Below are 24350 nucleotides of genomic sequence, written 5' to 3' on the forward strand. Positions count from 1 at the left end.
TAATGTTGCACATTTTAGGGAAAATTGAAGCATTTGCTTAGTTTTCCTAGATATCCTCATTTTGTCTTGGAGCCTCTAAAGACAGCTTATGGCATGTTGGAAAAACACGGTCTGACTGAAGGAAAGTAAGTGCAGATTATTCCAGGAAACAATGGAATATTTGGGGCACATTTTGTTTAAAGAAGGTGTAGTAGCAAAAAAAAATCTTTAAGTTGATGCCATTATCAAGGCACCAGAACCAGGCAGTAAACAGAAATTACTTTCGTTTGCTGGGTTGTTCGAGTATTATAGTAAATTTATAGAAAACCTTGCCACTAAAATCGAACTGTTAAGGGACCTGACAAGAAAAAACACAGAATTCATATGGACTGAAAGACCACAACAAGCATTTGACCTCATTAAGAGAGAGATGAGTAAGGCACCTACCTTGAAACCTTTTACTGTTAAAAAAAAAAAAATTGTATCATTACTATAGATGCAAGCATGTATGGAGTGGAAAGTGTATTATCGCAGCTTAGTGGCAAAGAGGAGTGGAATGTAGAGTTTGCGTTACGCACACTGATGCTAAAAGGTGCTATGGTGTGATAGAAAAATTGTTAGTGTGTGTGTCTGGGGATCTCACTTCACATTTGGAACTGACCACAAGCACCTTGCAGGAATTTTATCTCCTGGTGGGGGGGTTCAATGCCACAGCTCGAATTGCACAGTTAACGTTGAGGCTCCAGGAGTAGAAATTTTAATGTAGAATGTGTACCACGAAAGAAGAACATCACAGTGGATTGTTTCTCCAGACTTCCTTCTTCTACTAATGAGAGTGCCGATGAAGTAGTAGCTAACATAGCAGATGTGATGTCTGGAAAATTTGAGGGTGTGTCTGAAGAGTTGTGGAAGGTTGCTATGGAAAGTGATCTTCTGTTGAAAAAGGTTATGGGACATGCTGAAGGAGGATGGCCGTCTAGGAAGGAAGTTTCAGCTGAATTCTTCCCTTATTGGAAGGTTTTGGTAGAGTAGAAGTTGAGGGTGAAATGTTCTTCAAAGACGGAAAGTGTATGCTTCCTGCCAGTTTGAGGGTTTATATACTATCTGTAGCACATGAAAGATATTTAGAAATGTCATCTATGAAGAGATTGGTAAAAACAGTTTTGTGGTGGCCAGGCCCTGACAGGGTAGTAGACAGAGTTGTCAGACAATGTGATGTGTGTGCCAACAGTGAGAAAACATCTAAGTGTCACCGGCACCTTTGAGCCCAGTGGATTGGCCTGAATTTTGATGGCAGAAAGTTGGGTTTGATATCTGGTGACCCTTCAGTTTTTTGCTCCAAGACTGTAGATTTGCCACGGTTGTGGTAGACAAACATTTGAAAAGTCCTGAAGTAAAGTTAGTGCCTCAAGTCACCACAGCAATTGTGATTGAATTTCTCAAACATTTGTTTGCCGGAGAAGGGTATGTTGAAGTTCTTACCATGGATAGTGGAGTGCAGTTGAAGTCGTTTCAGATGGAAAGTTTCCTCAGATACTGTAATATTCATCATACCGCTACTGCTTTGTATGACCCTCAAAGAAATGGTCAAGTAGAAAGATTTAACCGTCTGTTGAAAGATAACATATTGCTGGCACATGGATGTGGAGCAGAGTGAAAAAATAAAGTAAGAGAGAAATTATGGTTGTATCGTATCACTCCTTACACCTCCAGAGAGGTTAGTCCTTTCAAATTACTTAAAGGAGAGATCTTGCTTCTAAATTATGTCCCTGGTGGTTTAAAAAGAGGCAAAAAGTAAAGAATGCGAAAAGGAGTGAAGAGTTGGCATCAAGAGTAGAAGGAAAACAGGGGAGGATAAAGTTGGCCTATGATGCCAAGTGGAAAGTCACGAAGCCCACTTTTGAAGTTGGTTATTGGGTCAGAATTCGCAAGCCTGGGATTTTAGGAAAGAAAGATCCCAGGTTTGGCCAAACTGTTTGGGTGGGCAAGGTTAATTAAGAACAGTGTAGTCACTCGAGATGGAACAGTATGAAATGTCAGAAGAGTAGCTAAATGTGAGAATATAAATAAATTTGGAAGTAACAATAGTGAAGGATCAAATTCTCAAGGCGAAGAGTCACATACTCATTGTAAAGAAAGTCAAATTGAGTGTGTGGCATTCAGAGTCAAGTGTGGAGCTCATGCCTGGGGAGTTCCTTGCAAATGTGTTGATTATGTATAATTCCTTGCATTTGTATCATCTATCTTTTGTATTTTCCTTTTCTATATTCCCTCCCTATATATTTTTTGTGCTATTTTTTCCTTTCCTTTCTTTGATTCTTAAAGGGGGAAGGTGTGTAATATTTGGTGTAGTTCTCTTTAACTTTTATGTATTTTCAATGCTGGTCTCATGCCAGCTCTCTATTTTGGGAGTTCTGTTATAGAATGGTTGAGGGCAGATTGGTTGTGCTGTCAGTCAGTGTTGGCTGGTACTGTACTGCCTCCAATAAAGATACTTTAAAGCGATTTTTGCAGCGTTTATCTTTGGATGTTACAGTTGGTTCCCCATCTGTAAGTCCCGCTAAGGGGCAGTGTATGGTGCAAACAGCAGAAGCACTTCCAGGCATGTCACCCCAATGGAGGTTTCAGCTTAGTCTTATCAGCCCATTCCAGTGTGCAGCAGTCGGTCAAGCTTTTTCCTTGACAAACTGCTAGAAACCAGAGATTACCTTTACTCCTTGGCATATTTGTCAGTCTTATCGGTGTCACTGTCTTTTACACTTTTATTTATATATATATATATATATATATATATATATATATATATATATATATATATATATTTTTTTTTTTTTTTAATTTTGCCAGTAAATCGAGCTTTTAGAGTGATTTACATAGAACATCAGAAGACATGATAATATGTGTACAGAAGAGCAAAGCTAAAAAGAAGGGTACGTTATATAGAGTACTGTGCAGAATGAGTCCGAAACTAAGAAAAATAGATGGAATAAAGGCATGAAGAGAATCTTTGCAGAAGAAAAACAGGAAAAGAGCCAGTTATCGAACCTGTAGCATAAACAAGTGAACAGGCAGCAGCATGACCACTGAAAAGAGGTGGGCTGCAGATGGTGTTGGAGGAGCTCTATTTGTGGGCTGCGTTCACTGCAGAAATTAACATCTGATTTACACAGTAAAGTCGCTCAAACTAATGATATTAGATGTTTTTAAAGACAAAAGGTTAGCTGAAATCAGAGAAGGTTAAACAAATGGTGTATTGGGCCCCAGAGGCCTATACACCAAGGAAGGAAAGGGTAGCTGATTGAGTACAGTGATTTGCAAGAAACTCGTAATTATTGGATGCTTCTGGGTGGTAATATTGACTTGCTCCTTCCAATAAGTGAAAATCCTTACTTGTTTCTTGCTCTGTTTATTTTATGTCCTTTAAGAATTGCGCTTGACCTCTCAAGCTGGATGGACCTTGTTGTTATGTCCTTGTGATGGCCAGCAGAATGAGGTCTGCTTTTGAGATTTGTGGATAAATTTATTTTTGGCTAGCTAATTGGAATTAGCCATTATAGATTCCTTTTTATAAACCTTTGGTAGATAATAAAGCATTGCAGACCTCCAAACAAATCCTTTTTTGCAAATCCTTCTTTGGTTACAGGTCTTTGAAACAAACTGCACACGTCCTCTGAAAATTGAACTGTCTCACTATGCTCTCTACGGTCAGCCTGCCATGCCTTGCACCCAGCCTGCTCTGAACCGGCTTTCCTTGGACCACTATACCTCAGTAGGAGGATGCATTGCATCAACACTCAAGTGGAGGCTGGTATTGTCAGTCATGTGGAGCCAAACCCAGTGAAACTGTTCTGATCCCTCCCATCACTAAGAGCTGTGTACTAAACTGTGGTGATATTGCCAAGACTAAAGAGAGCAGAAATTAAAGGCACAGTAGCACGATTGTCATTTAGTGTGACTTAAAAGGAGTCACTGGTGTCGATAAGCCTCTGCAAAGCTTGCAGACAATTTCTCATATATATCAGCAAATGCAAGAAGACAATACAGATAGATCATCAGTAAACAAGGCTTACTAAGTGTGAGAAGTGACGTTTGTCAAAAAGATAAGAACAGAAGAGGAAGAGTTTTATCTTTCATGGAACTGTACAAGATTTGCCTTTTGTTTTAGTTTGAGTGAAAGAGTTAAAAAAAGGAGCAACTCCAGTGATGTGATTAAAAGCAGCCAACGGTTGAATGTTTTCATTCCAGATATAGGACTGCTTTGGTCCTGAAGGTCTTAGGATGTAGGTCTGCCACTACTGAACATCCACTTAAATGTGCTGTATAAACTTGGATATGTTTGCATCTCATGGTCTGCTGAAAAATGATGCAATTCTCCAGCTGCTTGATGATGGCCTTAGCTTTATTAAATGTGAGCACTTCTGTAATGCTAGCTAGGTTGTGGTGCTGTTTGTTTATTAGTAGAGGTTCTTAGCCATATTTACCTTGAATTCTGACATGTGACCTGTTCCCTGAATGAGTATGGGAAGAACAGATGGGGGTCCATCAATGACTGCATCACAAAATCTACAAACGTTTTGTATCCCTCAAAAATGCACACCTGTGATCACCCTATTAATTGCAACTTTAGTTGTAAGGAGCTTATTTGCTAGCGCAAATAGTAATGCAAAAGTGAACACTGATTTATGGTTCCTCTTCCAAGCGTCTGATGAGCAGAGAACAGCCAATCCACAGTACCTACACCATATGCATCTTATAGTTTGCTTTGATCATGTTTAGTAATTAGGGTCTCATTCAGGAACCAACCCATTAATGGCCAGCTCACTCTTTTCACCCTGTCTCCTTCTAACCGCACAAGTGCCTCCCACAGTTGCATTTCATATTTGTATTTTTAAAGAAGTGTGCTAGCTTCCTTGTGTTATTAAATGTATGTCGCTTCTGAACAATGCCTGGTTTGTATTTGTGCGTAGTTCTGAGAGAAGCCCCTCCAGCTAGGTCACCAGGATGTTGAGGTAGAAATTTGATTTGTGGGTTCAAGAGTTTTTGTGTTAAGATAAAGAGCACAAATGGACATTCATGGCCTTGTGGATAACCACTATCTCTGATCCTGTATCCGGTGAGTTATCTTAATTATGTTTTGGATGTAATTAAATAGGGTTGGTGCAGCAACTCCCAGGGTTCCCACTTGCATTTTACAAAAATGCTGCCTAAGGCTATATGTTTTTTTAAAGTTTTGGTCATGGATCTTAGCACCCTGTCGCATACTAGAAGCTTCTGGTCCACCTTCAGTAGCTCATGATTGCAATGGCTCCAACAACTACATCTACCAATAAGCCCAGGCAAAAAAAAAAAAAAAAAAACACACACACACACACTAGAAGAGGAATAACGAACTCTTCTGTTTAACCTGCAACAACTGAAATTGCACAAACTGATGATACACCATCTCACCTTGAAATATTGGCTATAGACTTCCTCATACCAACTGCTACAGTCAATGGGCCCAATGCTCCTCTCCTGATGCCACTTTTTCCTGTTTGCCACTCTCTTCCCCCACCCAGCCTATTGCTGCGGAGAGCGTCCTTTTGACAGATCAGCAGTACAGCACACCAGTCAAATCCTCAGTAACTTTTCACCTCCGTGCCATCAGCAGTGCAGGAAGTTTTACTGTTGATGTCTGCGGTTTGAAGATTTTCTCTCAGTGAGTTTTCATTATCTGTATCATAGCAAAAAACGAGGACATGGTGATGGGATGGTTGTGTCTTATCTGACACTGAAGTGCAAAGTGTCAACTTACTCAGATTGAGCCATCTGAAATGCATGACAGTCTCTTATTTTATTCCACCACCTTAATGTGTCTTAATGATCTCCAAGTGCTTTGTCCTCCTGCGCGACTTAAGCATCTGGATGGATGATCACCCACGTCCATGTTATGAGGCGTGAGTGATGAGTAGAACAATAACACTGTCTAACAGATAGTCAACTCCTGCGAAGGCAGTTAATCCTCTCCTCACTTACTCATGCAGCTAAACCCAGTCTTGTCAAAATGTCTCACTGTTTTGGTCAGATCATGCTTTCACTAACTGACTCTAACTTGGATTTCAACAAATATAATAAATATGTATTCCACCCACGTCCATGATCAAGTTTCTGTGTATAAAACGCATACATTTTAAAAAAACATTATGGACACCCAAGGTGCTTAGCTAATCTGCACCAAGTTAAAAATGGATGTTTCATACACACTAATTCATTATATTGATGTGAATATTGCACTTGTTAAAAATGATCCTGATATTAGTTGTAATTTAATGTGAACAGGCTATAAAATGCACTGAAGGCTATATATCTTTCTGAAGGATACAAACTACCTGTGGATTCCTCACCTTATGAATTCACCCTTGCGCCAGCATCCGACGGAAAATCTTCTTCCCAGCTCTCCACGTCGACGTCACAATTGCACAGCTCAACCGACTCCGTCTGACGTCACCGTGCCAATAAGAGGTCCTCGCCGGCGTGCTGACGTCAGTTCCATTTTTTCCGTGCCTTCGACACTAACGGTTTTCTCCTAGCTCTCGCTTCTGTTGGAGGTTTCATCTTGTTGCTCTTTGTAGTTACAATGTCTCCCCCTAGGAAGTCCAGTTTCAAGCCTTGCAGAGAGTGTGGGGGTCGAATGCGGTCACTGACACGCATGACAATTGTCTTTGATGCCTTAGCTCTGAGCATGACGTTGAGGTGTGTGCGTCTTGCCAGAGCATGAATCCTAAGGCTTTAAAGGAAAGGGAGGCCAAACTCTTTTTGGCCAAGGCAAAGAAGGGTCATAGGAGCCATAGAAGATCCTCTTCCCACGCTTCTTCGAAGAAGCATAAGAAACGGCGCCATCATGACTCTCGGCGCCGTTTGGCTCAGAACTGATCAAGATCGATGTCTCCATCTCGTCGCGCCGTGTGACATGGGAGGGGATTCCGACAGTGACTGCTCAATCCCAGAGTCCTGAGGCTCCTCCAGCGCCGTCCGTCTTTGAGGTTGTGGCACCTCAGGACAGTCTTCGAGTTTCACCTGCTGCTCAGGAGTCCGATGGTCAGCAAGCACAGGTGCAACAGGGAGACCAGCGGTATCCTGCCTTCCCGGCTCCGGGAGCGGATCCAGCGGCATTTTTGAATGCCATGTTTACTATGTTCACGCCATGGCCCCTGCTGGTGCACCGGCTGGTCCTACGGGTCCATTGGCATTTTCGTTGGGCTCCCCAGCTCCGTACAAGGCAGCGCTGTTTATGCCATTCTGTCCGGCTGAGAGTAAAGGACCGTCGCCAATGACATTGCCTCGAGGTCCTGTGAATCCCATGACGTCGCCTTCTAGATCTGTGAGTCCGATATCATCACCCCGTTAGCCAGTGCCGATGGTGGAGTAACATGCATCTTCAGCGCCGTTAGGATCCGTGCCGGCACCGGATCCGGGTGATGGATTCCAGCAGAGTCAACCTTCCTCTCCTGTGCCTCGTCGGGTGTTGAAGCCGGCGTCTTCATCGGCAAATTCCATGTCGACGCCAAGGTTGGAGGCTCGATTGAGGTCCCGTAGGAAGGCCTTGCGTCTCTTGGAAGAGGAAGAATATTAAAGGCAGTTGGATGAAGGAGAGATTGTCGAGCCTTTGGGAGAGTATCAGGGCCTGGAGTCAGCCAGTGGACTGGATACTTCCCCGAAATGGGACTTGTCTTCACCAGGGGAATTTACAGAGAAGGCAGCTCCGTTTCACACGGTGATCAGGAAGGCAGCGGACTTTTTAGAACTTCCATTGCCTGCTGTGGAAGTCAAAACAAACATTTTAATGGAGGTGCTGCATCTTTCTTCATCTTCTGCAGACTCTTTGCTTCCATTCACTGAGGCTCTTACAGAACCCATATTAGAACTTTGGAGGACGTTGGTATCGTTGCCTGCGGTGACTATAGCTGTGGCAAGAGATACAGAGTGGCGCCTGGTGATCCGGGGTTTTTATCACGACATACTACCCCGGAGAGTTTGGTGGTCCAGGCCTCTTGCTCTACAAGGTCTGCTCCTGGCTCTTTCTCTGTGATTCCATCTGACAGGGAATCCAAGCGGATGGAGCAAGCCGCAAAGAAGACTTTTTCGTCTTCCAGCATGGCTCTCGAGGCTGCAAACGCTACCTGTGTGCTGGGTAGGTATGTTCTCGCCCTCATGGACTCTGCGAAAGCCATGGTTCCTCAAATGCCGCAAGATATACAGAGACCATTTGGGGAACTCCTGTCTGATTCGCAGGTTGCGGCGAAACAAATAATTCAGTCTGGCCTGGACTATACAGACTCGGTGGCCAGGGCAATTGGTACATCTATTGCGACCAAGAGGCATGCTTGGTTGAGGTCCTCTGGGTTTTCTTCGGATGTACAGACCACCTTGTTGGATTTGCCATTTGATGGGGAGAAACTATTTGGAGATAAAGTTGACTCTGCCCTAGAGCACTTTAAAGATAGCCGGGCCACGGCGAAGTCTTTAGGATTGCAAGCCTCCTCTGCTACCCCTTTTAGGTCCTTTCGTAGGTTCAGGGGGTTTGGACATGGGGCAGTTTATCGAAGGAGACCTCAGTCCAGCAGCCTACCAGTCTCCCACATCGGTCCTTTAGAGGGCAGGGGAAGGTTAGAACACAAGGGGCCACCCAGCAGCACCCTACGTCATCCTCTTCCTCTGGAGGACAACAGCAAGAGAAGCAGCCCTAGTTTTCTTCCCTTTGTCGACCATACTTCTCCTGTAGGGGGAAGATTACGTCTTTTAGGTGGAGTTGGTTCTAGAGCAGGAAAAGGGTCAGGGTTGTTATTCAAGATACTTCCTGATCCCCAAGAAGGACTGTCGTTTGAGACCGATCCTAGACCTGAGGATTTTGAATTGGTTCCTCAAGCAGGAGAAATTCAAAATGCTGACTCTAGCGCAGGTGCTTCTGACATTGAACAGGAAGGATTGGATGGTGTCTGTCGACTTGCAGGATGCGTATTTTCATATCCCTATACTCAAGTCGCACAGGAAGTATCTCCGGTTTGTGGTGGGATCGCAACACTACCAGTTTGCAGTCCTTCCGTTTGGTCTTACTTCAGCACCTCGAGTCTTCACAAAGGTGATGGCAGTGGTGGCAGCAAGCCTCAGAAGGAAGGGGATATTGGTATTCCCTTACCTGGACTTTTGGTTGATCAAGGCCAAGTCTCCAGAGCTTGTGTTGCGTCACTTTGTGGATGACAACTCAGTTGTTGTTCAGGCTGGGTTTTTCGATCAATGTACCCAAATCTCACCTGGAGCCCTCTCAACGCCTCCTGTTCATAGGGGCAGTGCTGGACACAACATTGAATCAGGCTTATCTGCTGCCTCAGCGGCTCCAGGATATTCAGGCGTTGATTCCAATGTTTCAAAATGGAGAGGTTGTTCCAGTCCTCCAGGTCTTACGTCTGTTCGCTTCTTGCATTCGGTTGGTCACTCATGCACGTTGGCACATGAGGGCTCTCCAATGGTGTCTCCGCAGGCAGTGGTTTCAACACAAAGGGGATCTCGGAGTTGATAACGATCGCCAGAGACGCTGCAGCGGATTTGCGATGGTGGGCTGTGAACTGCAAGCTTTCGCAGGGAAGGCTGTTTTCACTGACGCCGGTGGCCACGGTCATGACGGATGCTTTCACTCTAGGGTGGGGAGCTCATCTGGGTGACCTGGAGATCAGTGGTCGTTGGTCTCCAGTGGAACAGACTTTTCACATCAATCTGTTGGAATTGCGGGCGATACACTTGGCTCTCAAGGCCTTCCTCCCGTCCCTTAGCGGTCCGTCAGTTCAGGTCCTGACGGACAATGCTACCGCGATGTGCTATATAAACAAGCAGGGAGGAGTAGGGTTGTATCTTCTCTGCAGAGAAGCTCTGTGTCTCTGGCCCTGGCTTCAGGATCATCAGATTTGCTTGATAGCAAATCATCTGGCCGGGGTGCTCAACGTGCGTGCGGACTCTCTGGCGGCTCCTTTCAGCCGATCACGAGTGGCGTCTCCATCCAGATCTGGTCCTGCACATTTTTCAGATGTGTGGTACTCCGGTGATAGATCTGTTTGCCACTCTGGAGAACGCCCACTGCCTGTCATTCTGCAGCCTCCAGTATCCAGTGCAAGGAGCTTTGGGGTACGTGTTTCAGATCTCTTGGTGCAGCCAGTTGCTTTACGTGTTTCCCCCCATACCCTTGATTCCTCGGGTTCTGAGGAAGATTCGCCAAGATCGGGCTCAGGTTATTTTAATAGCCCCGGATTGGCTAAGAAGGGTGTGGTACATGGACCTTCTCCAACTCTCGCTCTGCCCTCCGCTCCGTCTCCCTCTCTGGGCAGACCTCCTCTCGCAGTCGCAGGGGCAGGTTCTACACCCCCACCTCCAGAGCCTGCACCTTCATGCCTGGAGATTGAACGGGGCAAGCTGAGTTCCTTTTCTCTCCTGCCAGATGTAGTGGATGTTATTTTATCGGCCAGGCGACACTCCACTAAGGACATTTATGCCGGTAGGTGGCAACATTCGTGGCTTGGTGTGGAGAAAAGCAAATTGACCCTTTGAAGGCCCACCTTTCTGATATTTTATTATTTGCTTTGGACTTAGCAAAGAAGGGTTGTGCAGTGGCTACGGTTAAGGGTTATTTAGCTGCTCTGTCAGCCTTTCTCTGCCTCCCGGATCAGCACTCATTGTTTATATAACCTATTGTAGTTAGGTTTCTTAAGGGTTTACTTCATACGTTTCCTCCCAGTCCTTTTCATGTGCCTCAGTGGGACCTAAATCTTGTTTTGACCTTTTTAATGGGGTCTCCTTTTGAGCCCATGCACTCTTGCCCGTTAAGGTTTTTAGTGCTTAAGACAGATTTTCTTGTTGCCAAAACCTCAGCTAGGCGGGTTAGTGAGCGCCAAGCTCTTTCTGTTAAACCCTCCTTTACCTTGTTTTTCCCAGACAAAGTGGTGTTGAAAACCAGGGCGGCTTTCCTGCAAAAGTTGTCACTCCTTTTCATATAGGGCAGACTATTACCCTTCCATCTTTCTACCCTCCTCCTCACCCCTCGAAGGAGGAAGAAAGGCTTCACCGGTTGGACCCTAAAAGGGCGCTTAGTTTTTACATTGGAAGGACGAAGGACTTTCACCTGGAAGATCAGCTGTTCGTGGGGTACGTTGGACAGAGGAAGGGCAGAGCGGTCCATAAAAGAACTATCTCCAGGTGGGTTATCCTTTGTATCAAGATCTGCTACTCGTTGGTGAAAAAGGTTCCCCCTGAGGGTATCAGAGCCCACTCCACCAGGGCCAAGTCTGCTACTTCGGCCCTGGCAATGGGGTTCCGGTGATCGATATTTGCAGGGTGGCAACTTGGGCACCCCTCCATACCTTCGCAAAGCAGTACTGCTTGGACTCTGAGGTTCGGAGGGACGGCCATTTTGCACGATCTGTGTTGCAGGATTTCTTGGTGTAATCAGACAGGCACCCACCTCCGAGTGCGGTACTGCTTTGGGACTCTATTCATAAGTTGAGGAATCCACAGGTAGTTTGTATCCATCAGAAGAACAAGTTACTTACCTTCGGTAATGCTTTTTCTGGTGGATACAATAGCTACCTTTGGATTCCTCACAGTCCCACCCGCCTCCCCGTTACACTAGGATATGTGATTGTATAGATGTATGTATATATTGATATTTTCCTGTATATATATATAAATAAATGATGGTTTTGATTATGTTGCATCATGAAGGCTTTATGTATATGTGAATTTATTGGAGTTATTGTGGAGTCGGTTCTCACCTGTTCGCCTCAAAGGCACGTAAAAAATGGGTGAAACTGACGTCGGCAAGCTGACAAGGACCTCTTATTGGCACGGTGACGTCAGACGCAGTCACATGGAGCCCTGCAATTGTGACGTCCTCAGCGACGTGGAGAGTTGGGAAGAAGATTTTCCGTCGGATGCTGGTGCAAGGGTGAATTCATAAGGTGAGGATCCACAGGTAGCTATTGTATCCACTAGAAAAAGCGTTACCGAAAGTAAGTAACTTGTTCGTTTGGCTGTTGAATACATTCATACGTTTTCATATGGGGAAATAAATATGAAGAATTTGGATCACTTTATATACTGATTTACATTGAATATTTGAATTGTTTTTCTTACCTTCTGCTTTGTATTTTACGACCAAATGTACACATATCATATCTTGCCAACATTTTTCAGAACTTCAGCATGTTGTGCATGGCTTTCTAATGAACTCATTGTTGACAGATTTTGGATTAATGAACAAATCCAAAAGTGAATGCCCCAAAACAGCCTCTGTTAATTCCTTCAAGGTCAAGAGGCAGCTTTTTGTATCTCTGAGTCCTGTGAGTGTTGCTGAATATTTCAGCTTGTCAACAATTGTGCAGGTGAATGCCTTAAATATTTCACACCACTTACACATCCTTCTTGGAATTGTGCCCCTGGTATATGTACTGAACAGTCTTGAAGTACCTGTATAAGGAATTGAAGCACATTGGACTTCAAAAAGAGTTTAGTCCCCTAATGAACGTTGAATTACAACCATGAGCATTGTTGTTTCAGTGGGTTCTCATTTCTATGAACTATTTTGATGGAAGAACTTTTGTGAAACACGGTGCACTGCTTTTAAACACGCTCTTTAGCAGTTAAATAATTGTTACAGTTTCAGTAAAAAGCTGTAAACGTTCCTTTTGATACCGTATGCAGTTTTTTTGCAGCGTTTCTAAGGTTATTTTTGTCCCTTTTTTGCCCTCTTCCTTCTTTTTATTATTGAGTTTCCCGTTGCCCCCATTCAGCTGAAACATATGCCTGTATACAAATCACAAATAGCATTGTACAGTTCCTAATTATTAGCGAGCACGTTTGGGGTCTCCTCCACAACCCTGTGAAGGATTCTCAAAAGGTCTCTACTATACTAGGGCCTCTTACTTTACTCCATACACTCTAACTGAGCGGCATTCTTATCCTTCAGTCTCCCTCTAAAATGATAAACCATGTCATCTCTGTTGTAATAGAAATGCTGTAGAAGGTCCCAACATAAGCGAGAGCGGAGAGCCCAGTGCTGAGAGCCATACCACCCATTGAAATTTCAGAGCAGAAATATACTAAGTCAGAAACTCTTGCAGATGAATTTTCTTCATAATAAAGCCTTTACAACGAAGACCTGAAAAGTTCTGATGTTCTACCCATAGGGCACGTGACTTTATGGTTACATTGAGCCTGAACACTTAGAAACGTTTAGTGGGGTAATAAAGCATATTCGGCTTTACCATTGCCATGTAGTTTATAAAATGCCAAGTCTTTCACAGCACAACGCTAACAGTATGAAAAGCCATGGTGATACACAACATTGATACCGGAAAGAAGATTGCTTGTTCATTTATTACACGATTAGTTGCACAGACAATATAGTGGTTGTATAGGAAAATCCGTATGAATCCTATATCCTCGAAGAAGAGGAACTTCAATAAGGGAAGAGCTGGGATACATGTTCATAAATCACATAAGGAACTATAATAGCATATGTATCCGTAGTAGGAGCACAAAGACACTTGTTCTTGCAGCTCAGGGTCCTTTGAGCAAAGCAGTTGCATGTCTGCATGACTGCTGAATTCTTGGTCAGTAGATCTGACTCCGAAATCATCTGAACATATGTTGACAAACAAGATGATTGTTTTTCAATTTTAATTGGGGGTACTCGTGCCATCATATACATTCTGAAAAGAGTAGTAACTCAAAGCTGTTTTCATGAGAAGTGCAGACACTATGCTGTTTTTCACTTTATGGGGCAGGTTTGTCCTTCCAGAACCTGTGATATGCGAAACCATTAAGAACCTGGTTTAAGCTGGATTTATAGACTGTGCAGTTTGGGGTAAACAGTAACTAGGGGCAGTCATCTTTAAGACGAAGATGTTTAGATAAAATGAAGCTATATGCATCTGTGTATTCACAAAGAGAATTTGAGAATACCTTTCTGAAAGACATCCTTTGACAGAGCTTTCTTTCAGATTGTGATCGGGACATGAAGGGATGTGCATTTGACTATGATCATATTTTCACAAGTCTAAAGAATACAGCCTTTAATTTCACAAATCATCTGACTATATTTTGGCCTTCAAATGGGGATACCTTCCCCAGAGTTATATTTTGATGTAAGAATTGATTGATTAATACATTTGCATTGCACACCACTATACCATGGGGGGGACCCTGGTACTGAGACAAGGCAGTAAAACGTAAAATAGAAGGCAAAGCTGTTTCATAAATGAAGTCTTAAAAGTCAAAACATTCAGATTGTATGGATACTGTGATAACACAGTTATAATTTGTGGTCTCTAGAGGTCCTCAGTTAAGGCGGTCCTTCGAGATCACACTAAGTTGAACTTTTGTTCTCCAGACACTCAAAATACTTCACCCTTAGATGACAGACAGGCACACACAAACCGTGTTAGTTTTAGGATAGTTGTTGTTGAATTGCTTTTTAAAAGTACATTCAGGTCCTACCACAGGTGGTTCAGTTTCTACAGATACGTTATATGAAAGAGCCCAGGGGTTAAGTGCCTTACAGTTAATAAGCAAATATTCTTATCCATCCTTTGCCTGCCTTTGAAAAGCTAAATATGTTTCACTGCCAGTTGTACATCTGTATTTCTTTGCTCACCTTGCACTTGTCATTTTCCAATGCTCCCAGGTCCTTGTAAAGTTGTCTCGTACCTTGGTATAGTGATAAAGAAAACATAATCCCAATTTAAACATAGTATTAGAAATTGATTTTGAGAGATTTGTTGAAAACAATTAGTTATTGTAGTGTAACGATTCTATTTTTTGTTTTAGGCTTCTTTTAACTTTAGCAGAGGAAGAGTTTTTGAAGGTTCCATATAGTATTGAGAACAACAGTCACCGAAAAGCCATCCTAATGGAATTGGAACGTGTCAAAACACTTGGAGTTAAACCTCCCCAGAATCTTTGGGAGTACAAGGTACAATTATTTTTCTTCTTTGTTTAGGCTTAACGATCCCTAATTCTAGGTGTGCTTTTATACGTGACTCAACTTTGGGTGCTCGCTGGTACTTGCAACATTTTCATGAATGGTCAATCTCCTATTTCAACAGGAGTAATTTACAGCATAATTTTATGCAGCGACTGTGGCCTAAATCCAATTGGTCCTTTTTAATAGCCCTATTTCTACTATTTTGAAATTGCACAAGATTGCATTCTCTTTTATCATGTTGCATTCATTACTAGGTACTGTAACTATTTCACACTGGGATTTATTTAAAGCGTTCCTTTTGCATGCAATATTCTTCTTTTTTCCAATAGTAAATTATTGATTTACTGACCGTGAAGTACAGCTTTCCATTCAGTTCTTAGACATTATGTATGAATAGAAACAAACAGATGGACCAACATAAGAAAAACATCCCTAACATGACATACTCCCAGCTTCCCCCCAGTATAGAGCAATCATTTTCCAGTTGCCCAAGTAGGATCCTGTATGAAGAACACAAAGGGTCCACAGTATCATAGTGGCAGTAGCAGTGGCCCACAATTAATTTTTTTCCGATATGGGCTGGATTCCTCTCTTGAGACCTAGACAAATGAATTCAGTGCTTGTAGTCTCCAAGGATGTCAGCACAACTCATGCATCATCCATATATAAAACTACTAGTTCCCTAGTGGTCGTAAGGTTGCGCTTGTCCTTATCTATGCGTCCTATCATGTTCTCAGTTGCCATTGTGCTCCAAATAAGCCACCATCAATTGTGCCATCTAGGAGTCATCTGTTTCCACTACTTGGCAATGGTCATCCTTGCAATTAACAGTGACTGGTAAATCGGACGCCAGTGTTTCAGAACTCCCCCTTGCCAGCATGCTGGGAATAGGCCTAGTACTGTCACTGAGGGCTCAGCTGGCACTGTGACTTTTGTAACGTCTATAATTGTGAATAAGACTTTCCAGAAGTGTTGTAACTTTAGGCAGCACCCCCAAACATGGAGTGAATTCCCCACCATTCGGCACCCTCCTCTAGCACTGGTTAGTTGTGGTCTGCGGGAGCATTTTGTGGAGTTTGTCTTGTATATTGTACCAGCCTATCACTATTTTGAGAGCTGACTGCTTGTGACAAACCAATAGATAACAATTCTAAATATCCCTCCACAGTTGTTCCCATCTGTGTGTGCTGATGGAGTGTTGGACTACGCTTGTCCAAGACCAGGCGGTTGGCGTTTGAGTGGTGTTTAGATGTCTGTATATGGCGTAAACCCACTCCTCAGTCCCTCTTTACGGTATGAGAAGTTTTTCACCCTCTATCAGCAGTCAAGTCGCCACCGCCATTAATTGTGGCTGAAGGACCCCATGTCGTAGTTGTTGGTACCAGAAGTGTTCTGTCTCTCGAAGACCTATTTCACTGACCAAAATGATCTAATTTCCTGCTTTAAAAACATGACTGATATAATTCTACAGTCCCCATCCTTCCAGTGTGGGTAAGAGCTCACCCCTAGTGCAGGTGTGAAATCTGGATTGACTAATATGAGAGTTGGGGGGATGGGACAGTTGTTATGGCATGTTGGGCTACCACAATGTTCTGTGTATTTAATAGTGTACTAGTGATTTAGCTAGCATGCTTTTTTGGGGCCTATGCTTGAGGGGCATCCAAATTACATCCCTTAACAGCATTCCCCATAACAGCCCTGTTCATATGGAGCCATTGTTTGCAAGATACCCATTTAAACCATTCCCTGTTATTTGAAGTTTAGCTTCTCAAGTATAGTGGAGAATATGTCGGAAGCCCAGCCCACTCACCCTTCTTGCAGAGCCATCAAAGATTTTTTGGATACTTCTGGGAGTTTTACCCAGCCAGTCAAACTTCATAAAGGAACAGATGAGTCCTCTAGTGTGGAGCATTGTATGTGTAAGGGTAAAGCCTAGAGGGTGTACAGGAGTTAGGGAACCATGTGTTCGATGGCATATGTTGCTGCAGATACACATGTTGAGCACAGTCCGCTGCCTGGTGTTGGGCTCGGAGTATTACAAGTTGTTTTTCTTCGAAGAAGTCTTTTTTGGTCACAGGACCGAAGGACTCCTCCCTCTTCGGCTCCATTGCGCATGGGCGTCGACTCCATCTTAGATTGTTTTTTTCCGCTGTCGGGTTCGGACGTATTCCTTTTCGCTCCGTGTTTCGGTTCGGAAAGTTAGTCAGAATCTCGGAAGAAAGCGTCGGTATTGTTCCGTTCGGTATCGGGATAGTTAGGTACATCGACACCGATCATCGGAAGACTTTGGGGTAGCTTCGATCCCCCATCGGGGCCTGGTCGGCCCGACCGCGTGTGACGCCGAAGCCTATGGAACGGACCCCGTTCCGTTTCTGCCCAAAATGTCACAGTAAGTATCCTTATACAGATCAGCACCTGGTCTGTAACTTGTGCTTGTCCCCCGAGCACAAGGAGGATACCTGTGAGGCCTGTCGAGCCTTCCGGTCCAGAAAAACACTCCGGGACCGAAGAGCCAGGCGTCTACAAATGGCGTCCACGCCAACAAAACAACGTTTCGACGACGAAGAGGAAACATTCTCGGTTCCGGACTCAGAATCCGGAGACTCCGACGTCGAACAACAACAACAAACAGTGAGTAAGACGTCGAAAATAAAGACCATCGAAAAAACAAAAGCCCAGGGGACGCCACTGCCAACAGGCCATGGCTCGACCCATAAAACCGGCGACCCGTCGAAGGCGCCGAAAAAGGGCACGCCCATAGTGAAGACACCCGACTCCGGTCGAGGGACCGCCATGGAGCAACCTCGGAGCCGAGATAGCGGCTCCGAGAAGCAAAAACAAGATGCCGGCACCGAAAAACATCGGCACCGAGACACACTGCCGAAATCCACAAAAATTCAGTCGGTACCGAAGCCGAAAAAAGATTCTCTCTCGGCGCCGAAAAGTTCCACACCTCCTTCCTACACAGAGGAACAAGGAATAAGTGGCCAGATGCACAGATTTGGACTAGAGCTCCAAAGTGTAGAATCAGACTACACACAAAAGAGACTGTACATCCAACAAGACACAGGGAAGATATCAACCCTTCCCCCAATAATGAGAAAAAGAAGGATCGGATTTCTCAAGGATGACGCACAACCACAAGCCAAAGTGGTTAAAAAAGTCACGCCTCCGCCCTCTCCACCACAACAGGCATCGCCGGCACAAACTCCGCCACAAATGCACTCACCAGCGCAAACTACTATAAGTCAAGATAATCAGGATCAAGACGCCTGGGACTTATACGACACCCCAGTGCCGGACAATGATCCCGATTCATACCCCACAAAGCCGTCACCGCCAGAGGACAGTACCTCATACTCGCAACTGGTGGCTAGGGCAGCAGAATTCCACAATGTCCAACTGCATTCCGATCCTATAGAGGATGATTTTTTATTTAACACCCTCTCGGCTACACATAGCCAATATCAATGTCTCCCAATGCTACCAGGGATGTTACGGCACGCAAAACAAATTTTTGAAGAGCCCGTAAAATCAAGAGCCATCACCCCAAGGGTGGATAAGAAATATAAACCACCACCCACAGACCCAGTGTTTATTACTTCGCAGTTACCACCTGACTCCGTAGTAGTAGGGGCAGCTCGCAAAAGAGCAAATTCTCATACATCTGGCGACGCCCCACCTCCGGACAAAGAAAGCCGAAAATTTGATGCGGCAGGAAAAAGAGTCGCATCACAGGCAGCCAACCAATGGCGCATCGCAAATTCTCAAGCGCTGCTAGCCCGATATGACCGCGCACACTGGGATGAGATGCAACTTCTCATAGACCATCTTCCCCAGGAATACCAAAAAAGGGCGCAGCAAATAGTTGAAGAGGGACAAACGATCTCGAACAATCAAATCCGCTCTTCAATGGACGCAGCCGATACTGCAGCAAGAACAGTCAACACTGCTGTCACCATAAGGAGACACGCATGGCTCCGCACTTCAGGGTTCAAACCCGAAATCCAGCAGGCTGTCCTTAATATGCCCTTCAACGAAAAACAACTTTTTGGCCTTGAAGTGGACACAGCCATTGAAAAACTTAAAAAGGACACAGACACGGCCAAAGCCATGGGCGCACTCTACTCCCCGCAGAGCAGAGGCTCTTTTAGAAAAACTCCATTTAGAGGGGGGTTTCGTGGCCAACCCACAGACACCACAAGCCAACAAACAAGAACCACACCCTATCAGGGTTCATTCCAAAGGGGAGGTTTCAGGGGATATAGAGGGGGTCAATTCCCAAGGAGTAGGGGAAGATTCCAAACTCCAAAAACACCTCCACCTAAACAGTGACTTTCAAGTCACACAACCCCTTCACTCAACACCAGTGGGGGGAAGACTAAGCCAATTCTACCAATCTTGGCAGCAGATTACAACAGACAATTGGGTACTAGCAATAATCCAACATGGCTATTGCATAGAATTCCACAAATTCCCACCAAACATCCCTCCAAAAACACGCAACATGTCACTACAACATTTAGAACTTCTATGACTAGAAGTTCAAGCACTACTGCAAAAGGATGCAATAGAATTAGTACCAGTACAACAAAAAAACACAGGAGTTTACTCCCTGTACTTTCTAATTCCAAAAAAAGACAAAACATTAAGACCAATATTAGATCTCAGGACACTAAATACCTACATCATATCGGACCACTTTCACATGGTCACACTACAAGACATCATTCCACTGCTCAAACAGCAAGATTACATGACCCCATTAGACCTAAAAGATGCGTACTTTCATATACCGATACATCCTTCTCACAGAAAGTACCTAAGGTTCGTATTCAAAGGAATACATTACCAGTTCAAGGTGTTGCCATTCGGAATAACAACTGCACCAAGAGTATTCACAAAATGTCTAGCAGTAGTAGCAGCACATATCAGGAGACAACAAATACATGTGTTTCCTTACCTAGACGATTGGCTAATCAAGACCAACACAGTAAGAAAGTGCACAAACAACACCACATATGTCATACAAACCCTTCACAAACTGGGTTTCTCCATCAACTATACAAAGTCACACCTCGAACCGTGTCAGACACAACAATATCTAGGGGCAACCATCAACACATCAAAAGGAATTGCCACTCCAAGTCCACAAAGAGTTCAAGCATTCCACAAGGTAATAAGTGCTATGTTTCCAAACCAAAAGATACAAGCAAAATTTGTGCTAAAACTTCTAGGCATGATGTCATCATGCATAGCCATTGTCCCAAACGCAAGACTACACATGCGACCCTTACAACAGTGCCTAGCATCACAATGGTCACAAGCACAGGGTCAACTTCTAGATCTGGTGTTGGTAGACCGCCAAACATACCTCTCGCTTCTATGGTGGAACAGCAACAATTTAAACAAAGGGCGGACATTTCAGGACCCAGTGCCTCAATACGTTATAACAACAGATGCTTCCATGACAGGGTGGGGAGCACACCTCAATCACCACAGCATTCAAGGACAATGGGACGTACACCAAACAAAATTTCATATAAATTACCTAGAACTGTTAGCAGTATTTCTAGCGTTAAAAGCCTTTCAACCCATAATAACACACAAATACATTCTTGTCAAAACAGACAACATGACAACAATGTATTATTTAAACAAACAAGGAGGAACACACTCAACACAATTGTGTCTCCTAACACAAAAAATATGGCAGTGGGCGATTCACAACCACATTCGCCTAATAGCACAATTTATTCCAGGGATCCAAAACCAGCTAGCAGACAACCTTTCGCGAGATCACCAACAAGTCCACGAATGGGAAATTCACCCCCAAGTTCTGAACAATTACTTTCAAATTTGGGGAACACCCCAGATAGATTTGTTCGCAACAAAAGAAAACGCAAAATGCCAAAACTTCGCATCCAGGTACCCACACCGCGAATCACAAGGCAATGCTCTATGGATGAGTTGGTCAGGGATATTTGCATACGCTTTTCCCCCTCTCCCTCTCCTTCCATATCTAGTAAACAAATTGAGTCAAAACCAACTCAAACTCATACTGATAGCACCGACATGGGCAAGACAACCTTGGTATACAACTCTACTAGACCTTTCACTAGTACCGCATGTCAAACTACCCAACAGACCAGATCTGTTAACACAACACAAACAACAGATCAGGCATCCAAACCCAGCATCATTGAATCTAGCAATTTGGCTCCTGAAATCCTAGAATTCGGACACTTAGACCTCACACAAGAATGTATGGAGGTCATAAAACAAGCTAGAAAAGCTTCCACTAGACACTGCTATGCATCTAAGTGGAAAAGATTTGTTTGCTACTGCCATACCAATCAAATCCAACCATTGCATGCCTCTACAAAGGACATAGTGGGATACTTACTACATTTGCAAAAAGCAACCCTCGCTTTTTCATCTATAAAAATACACCTCGCAGCAATATCTGCTTACCTACAAACTACTCATTCATCGTCTCTATTTAGAATACCAGTTATTAAAGCATTCATGGAAGGGCTAAAAAGAATTATACCACCAAGAACACCACCAGTTCCTTCATGGAACCTTAACATCGTCTTAACAAGACTCATGGGTCCACCTTTTGAACCCATGCATTCCTGTGAAATGCAATATTTAACGTGGAAAGTCGCATTTCTCATTGCAATCACATCCCTCAGAAGAGTAAGTGAAATACAGGCATTTACCATACAAGAACCATTTATTCAAATACACAAAAATAAAAAAGTTCTAAGAACAAATCCAAAATTTCTACCAAAAGTAATCTCACCATTCCATTTAAATCAAACAGTAGAATTACCAGTGTTCTTCCCACAGCCAGATTCCGTGGCTGAAAGGGCACTACATACATTAGATATCAAAAGAGCACTAATGTACTACATTGACAGAACAAAGTTAATCAGGAAAACAAAACAACTGTTCATAGCTTTTCAAAAACCACACATAGGAAATCCAATCTCTAAACAAGGCATTGCTAGATGGATAGTCAGATGTATTCAAACATGCTATCTTAAAGCCAAAAGAGAATTGCCTATTACACCAAAGGCACACTCAACCAGAAAGAAAGGTGCTACAATGGCCTTTCTAGGAAACATTCCTATGAGCGAAATATGTAAGGCTGCAACCTGGTCTACGCCTCATACATTTACTAAACACTACTGTGTAGATGTACTAAATGCACAACAAGCTACAGTGGGCCAAGCTGTACTAAGAACATTATTCCAAACTACTTCAACTCCTACAGGCTAAACCACCGCTTTTAGGGGAGGTAACTGCTTTATAGTCTATGCTCAACATGTGTATCTGCAGCAACACATGCCATCGAACTGAAAATGTCACTTACCCAGTGTACATCTGTTCGTGGCATTAGTCGCTGCAGATTCACATGTGCCCTCCCGCCTCCCCGGGAAGCCTGTAGCCGTTTAGAAGTAAATCTTAAATCTTAAACATTTGTACATTTGTAAATAATTATTATAAACTTTTTATGTACATACGTATTTACTCCATTGCATGGGCACTATTTATAGCAAACAACTCCAGCCTCACCCTCTGCGGGGAAAACAATCTAAGATGGACTCGACGCCCATGCGCAATGGAGCCGAAGAGGGAGGAGTCCTTCGGTCCCGTGATCAAAAAAGACTTCTTCGAAGAAAAACAACTTGTAATACTCCGAGCCCAACACCAGGCAGCGGACTGTGCTCAACATGTGAATCTGCAGCGACTAATGCCACGAACAGATGTACACTGGGTAAGTGACATTTTCATTATTTTGATTGCCGCTATGCGACCTAACCCTGAAACGTACGGATTACTCCACCTCTGCATTTCAGGTTTCATGTCCCTTAGGAGCTGGGGATGTTGCCAGGGACCTACTCTGAAAAAGAGCTGGTAAGGTTTAACCTCCAGGTAGTGAATCACTCTAGAAGTACTTTTGAAGGGTGTGTTTAAAAAAAATTAGCTCTCCATTATTGGATCTTTCATAGATTCACATGCTTGAATCATTCCCAGTTGTCGAAGTGGGAGTCTTACGGCGTTATAAAATAGCAGTATATATAAATTTGCCATATAAAACCGTGTTAAAGTGCATTCATTTTCATAGATTATTCACATTGTTTGAAATTACTCGAAGTCCAGCCAATCAGGTGACAGCATCCATAAGACCCCTCACCACAGAAGCTCCAGTCTCTCAGATTTTCTACTGCACGTCGTGTGAAGGGAGTCTCTCTGAGCTCTGTTCAGTTTTTTTCTTCTAAAAAAGCATCAAAATGTCTGATAGTTCAAAGAAAGGACTCTTTAGATGCTGCAAATCTTGTGGGATAAGCAATTAAGCATTAAGTGTGGATGACCCACATAAGGACTGCCTTTAGCACAAAGTCAAGGATTGCAAGGTATGTCGCAATTTTAATCAAAGACACAGAAGCAAGACTTCTTTTGTGGCTCCAGAAGGTCAAGTCACGATAAGATATATCTTCAGGTGAGGAGAGTAACACCTCCCCTAGGTCTCGCACGTGGGAAAGATCCCATGACTAGGGGGGACCTCTGAGGAAAGCAGGAAGTCCCAAAAGACCTCCCATCATTGGTCTCTGAAGGACATACAAAAAAAGGAGAAAACGCAAAAATTCTCCTCAAAAACAGCTTCCCCTGAGCCTACTGCACCAACTTCTGAGTCTTCAGACCATCCGCAAACCTCGAGACCTGTCGACAGTAAGACCAAAAATCCCTGTCATCAACCACTACCATTTCGGTTACTACTGTCTCGCCAAGGAGACCATAGACGACGACCTCGGCCATCGACGCTCTTGTTCCGTCGACTAAGATTTCCTTCTTGGTGAAGACTATGATGACAATGCCACCATCAGCACCAACACTACTGTCAACGAGACCATCGGCACCACCGTTGACAAGACCATTGTCGACAGCACCACTGTTGACGAGACGGTTGTTGTCAACGACGATCATGATGTCGACGCATACCCTTAGTCCCTCGTCAACGATGATACTAAAGGTTACAAAGACCTTCTTAAAACCTCAAGACACTTTCCCCAGCAAGGTTTCACCATATCCTCCTAGTCCCTTTCTTCATGTGGAGGATTCGGCGAATGAAGGTACGTTTGACTCCGCACACAGCCCATCTGAGTTCCAGGTGAAATATCAAGATGGGGACACAGAGGAAGTAGAAGAATCGTATTATGGGTATTACTACAATCCCCAAGCCAAACGCTGGTATCCATATTACCAGAAGTGTATGTACCTCTAACATTGGTACAATATTTACAGGCTATGCTGCAGGACTGCCATCGAAGGTTCCTAGAACCTTCAGAGGATC

The 24350-nt window shown here is 43.8% G+C and overlaps 1 protein-coding gene across 5 annotated transcripts in view; it reads left to right on the forward strand.

The window, feature by feature from the left end:
- BFAR (bifunctional apoptosis regulator) overlaps positions 1 to 24350 on the forward strand; it is a 180710-nt gene that overhangs the window by 76049 nt on the left and 80311 nt on the right. For all 5 annotated transcript variants that reach the window (XM_069210433.1, XM_069210429.1, XM_069210432.1 and 2 more), the window contains one exon: positions 14830 to 14974. In XM_069210433.1, coding sequence (XP_069066534.1) covers positions 14830 to 14974 — 145 coding nt within the window. The remainder of the gene's footprint in view (positions 1 to 14829; positions 14975 to 24350) is intronic.

Source organism: Pleurodeles waltl, chromosome 10 (genome assembly GCF_031143425.1).
Source record: "Pleurodeles waltl isolate 20211129_DDA chromosome 10, aPleWal1.hap1.20221129, whole genome shotgun sequence".
In the NCBI taxonomy this organism is placed as follows: Eukaryota; Metazoa; Chordata; class Amphibia; order Caudata; family Salamandridae; genus Pleurodeles; species Pleurodeles waltl.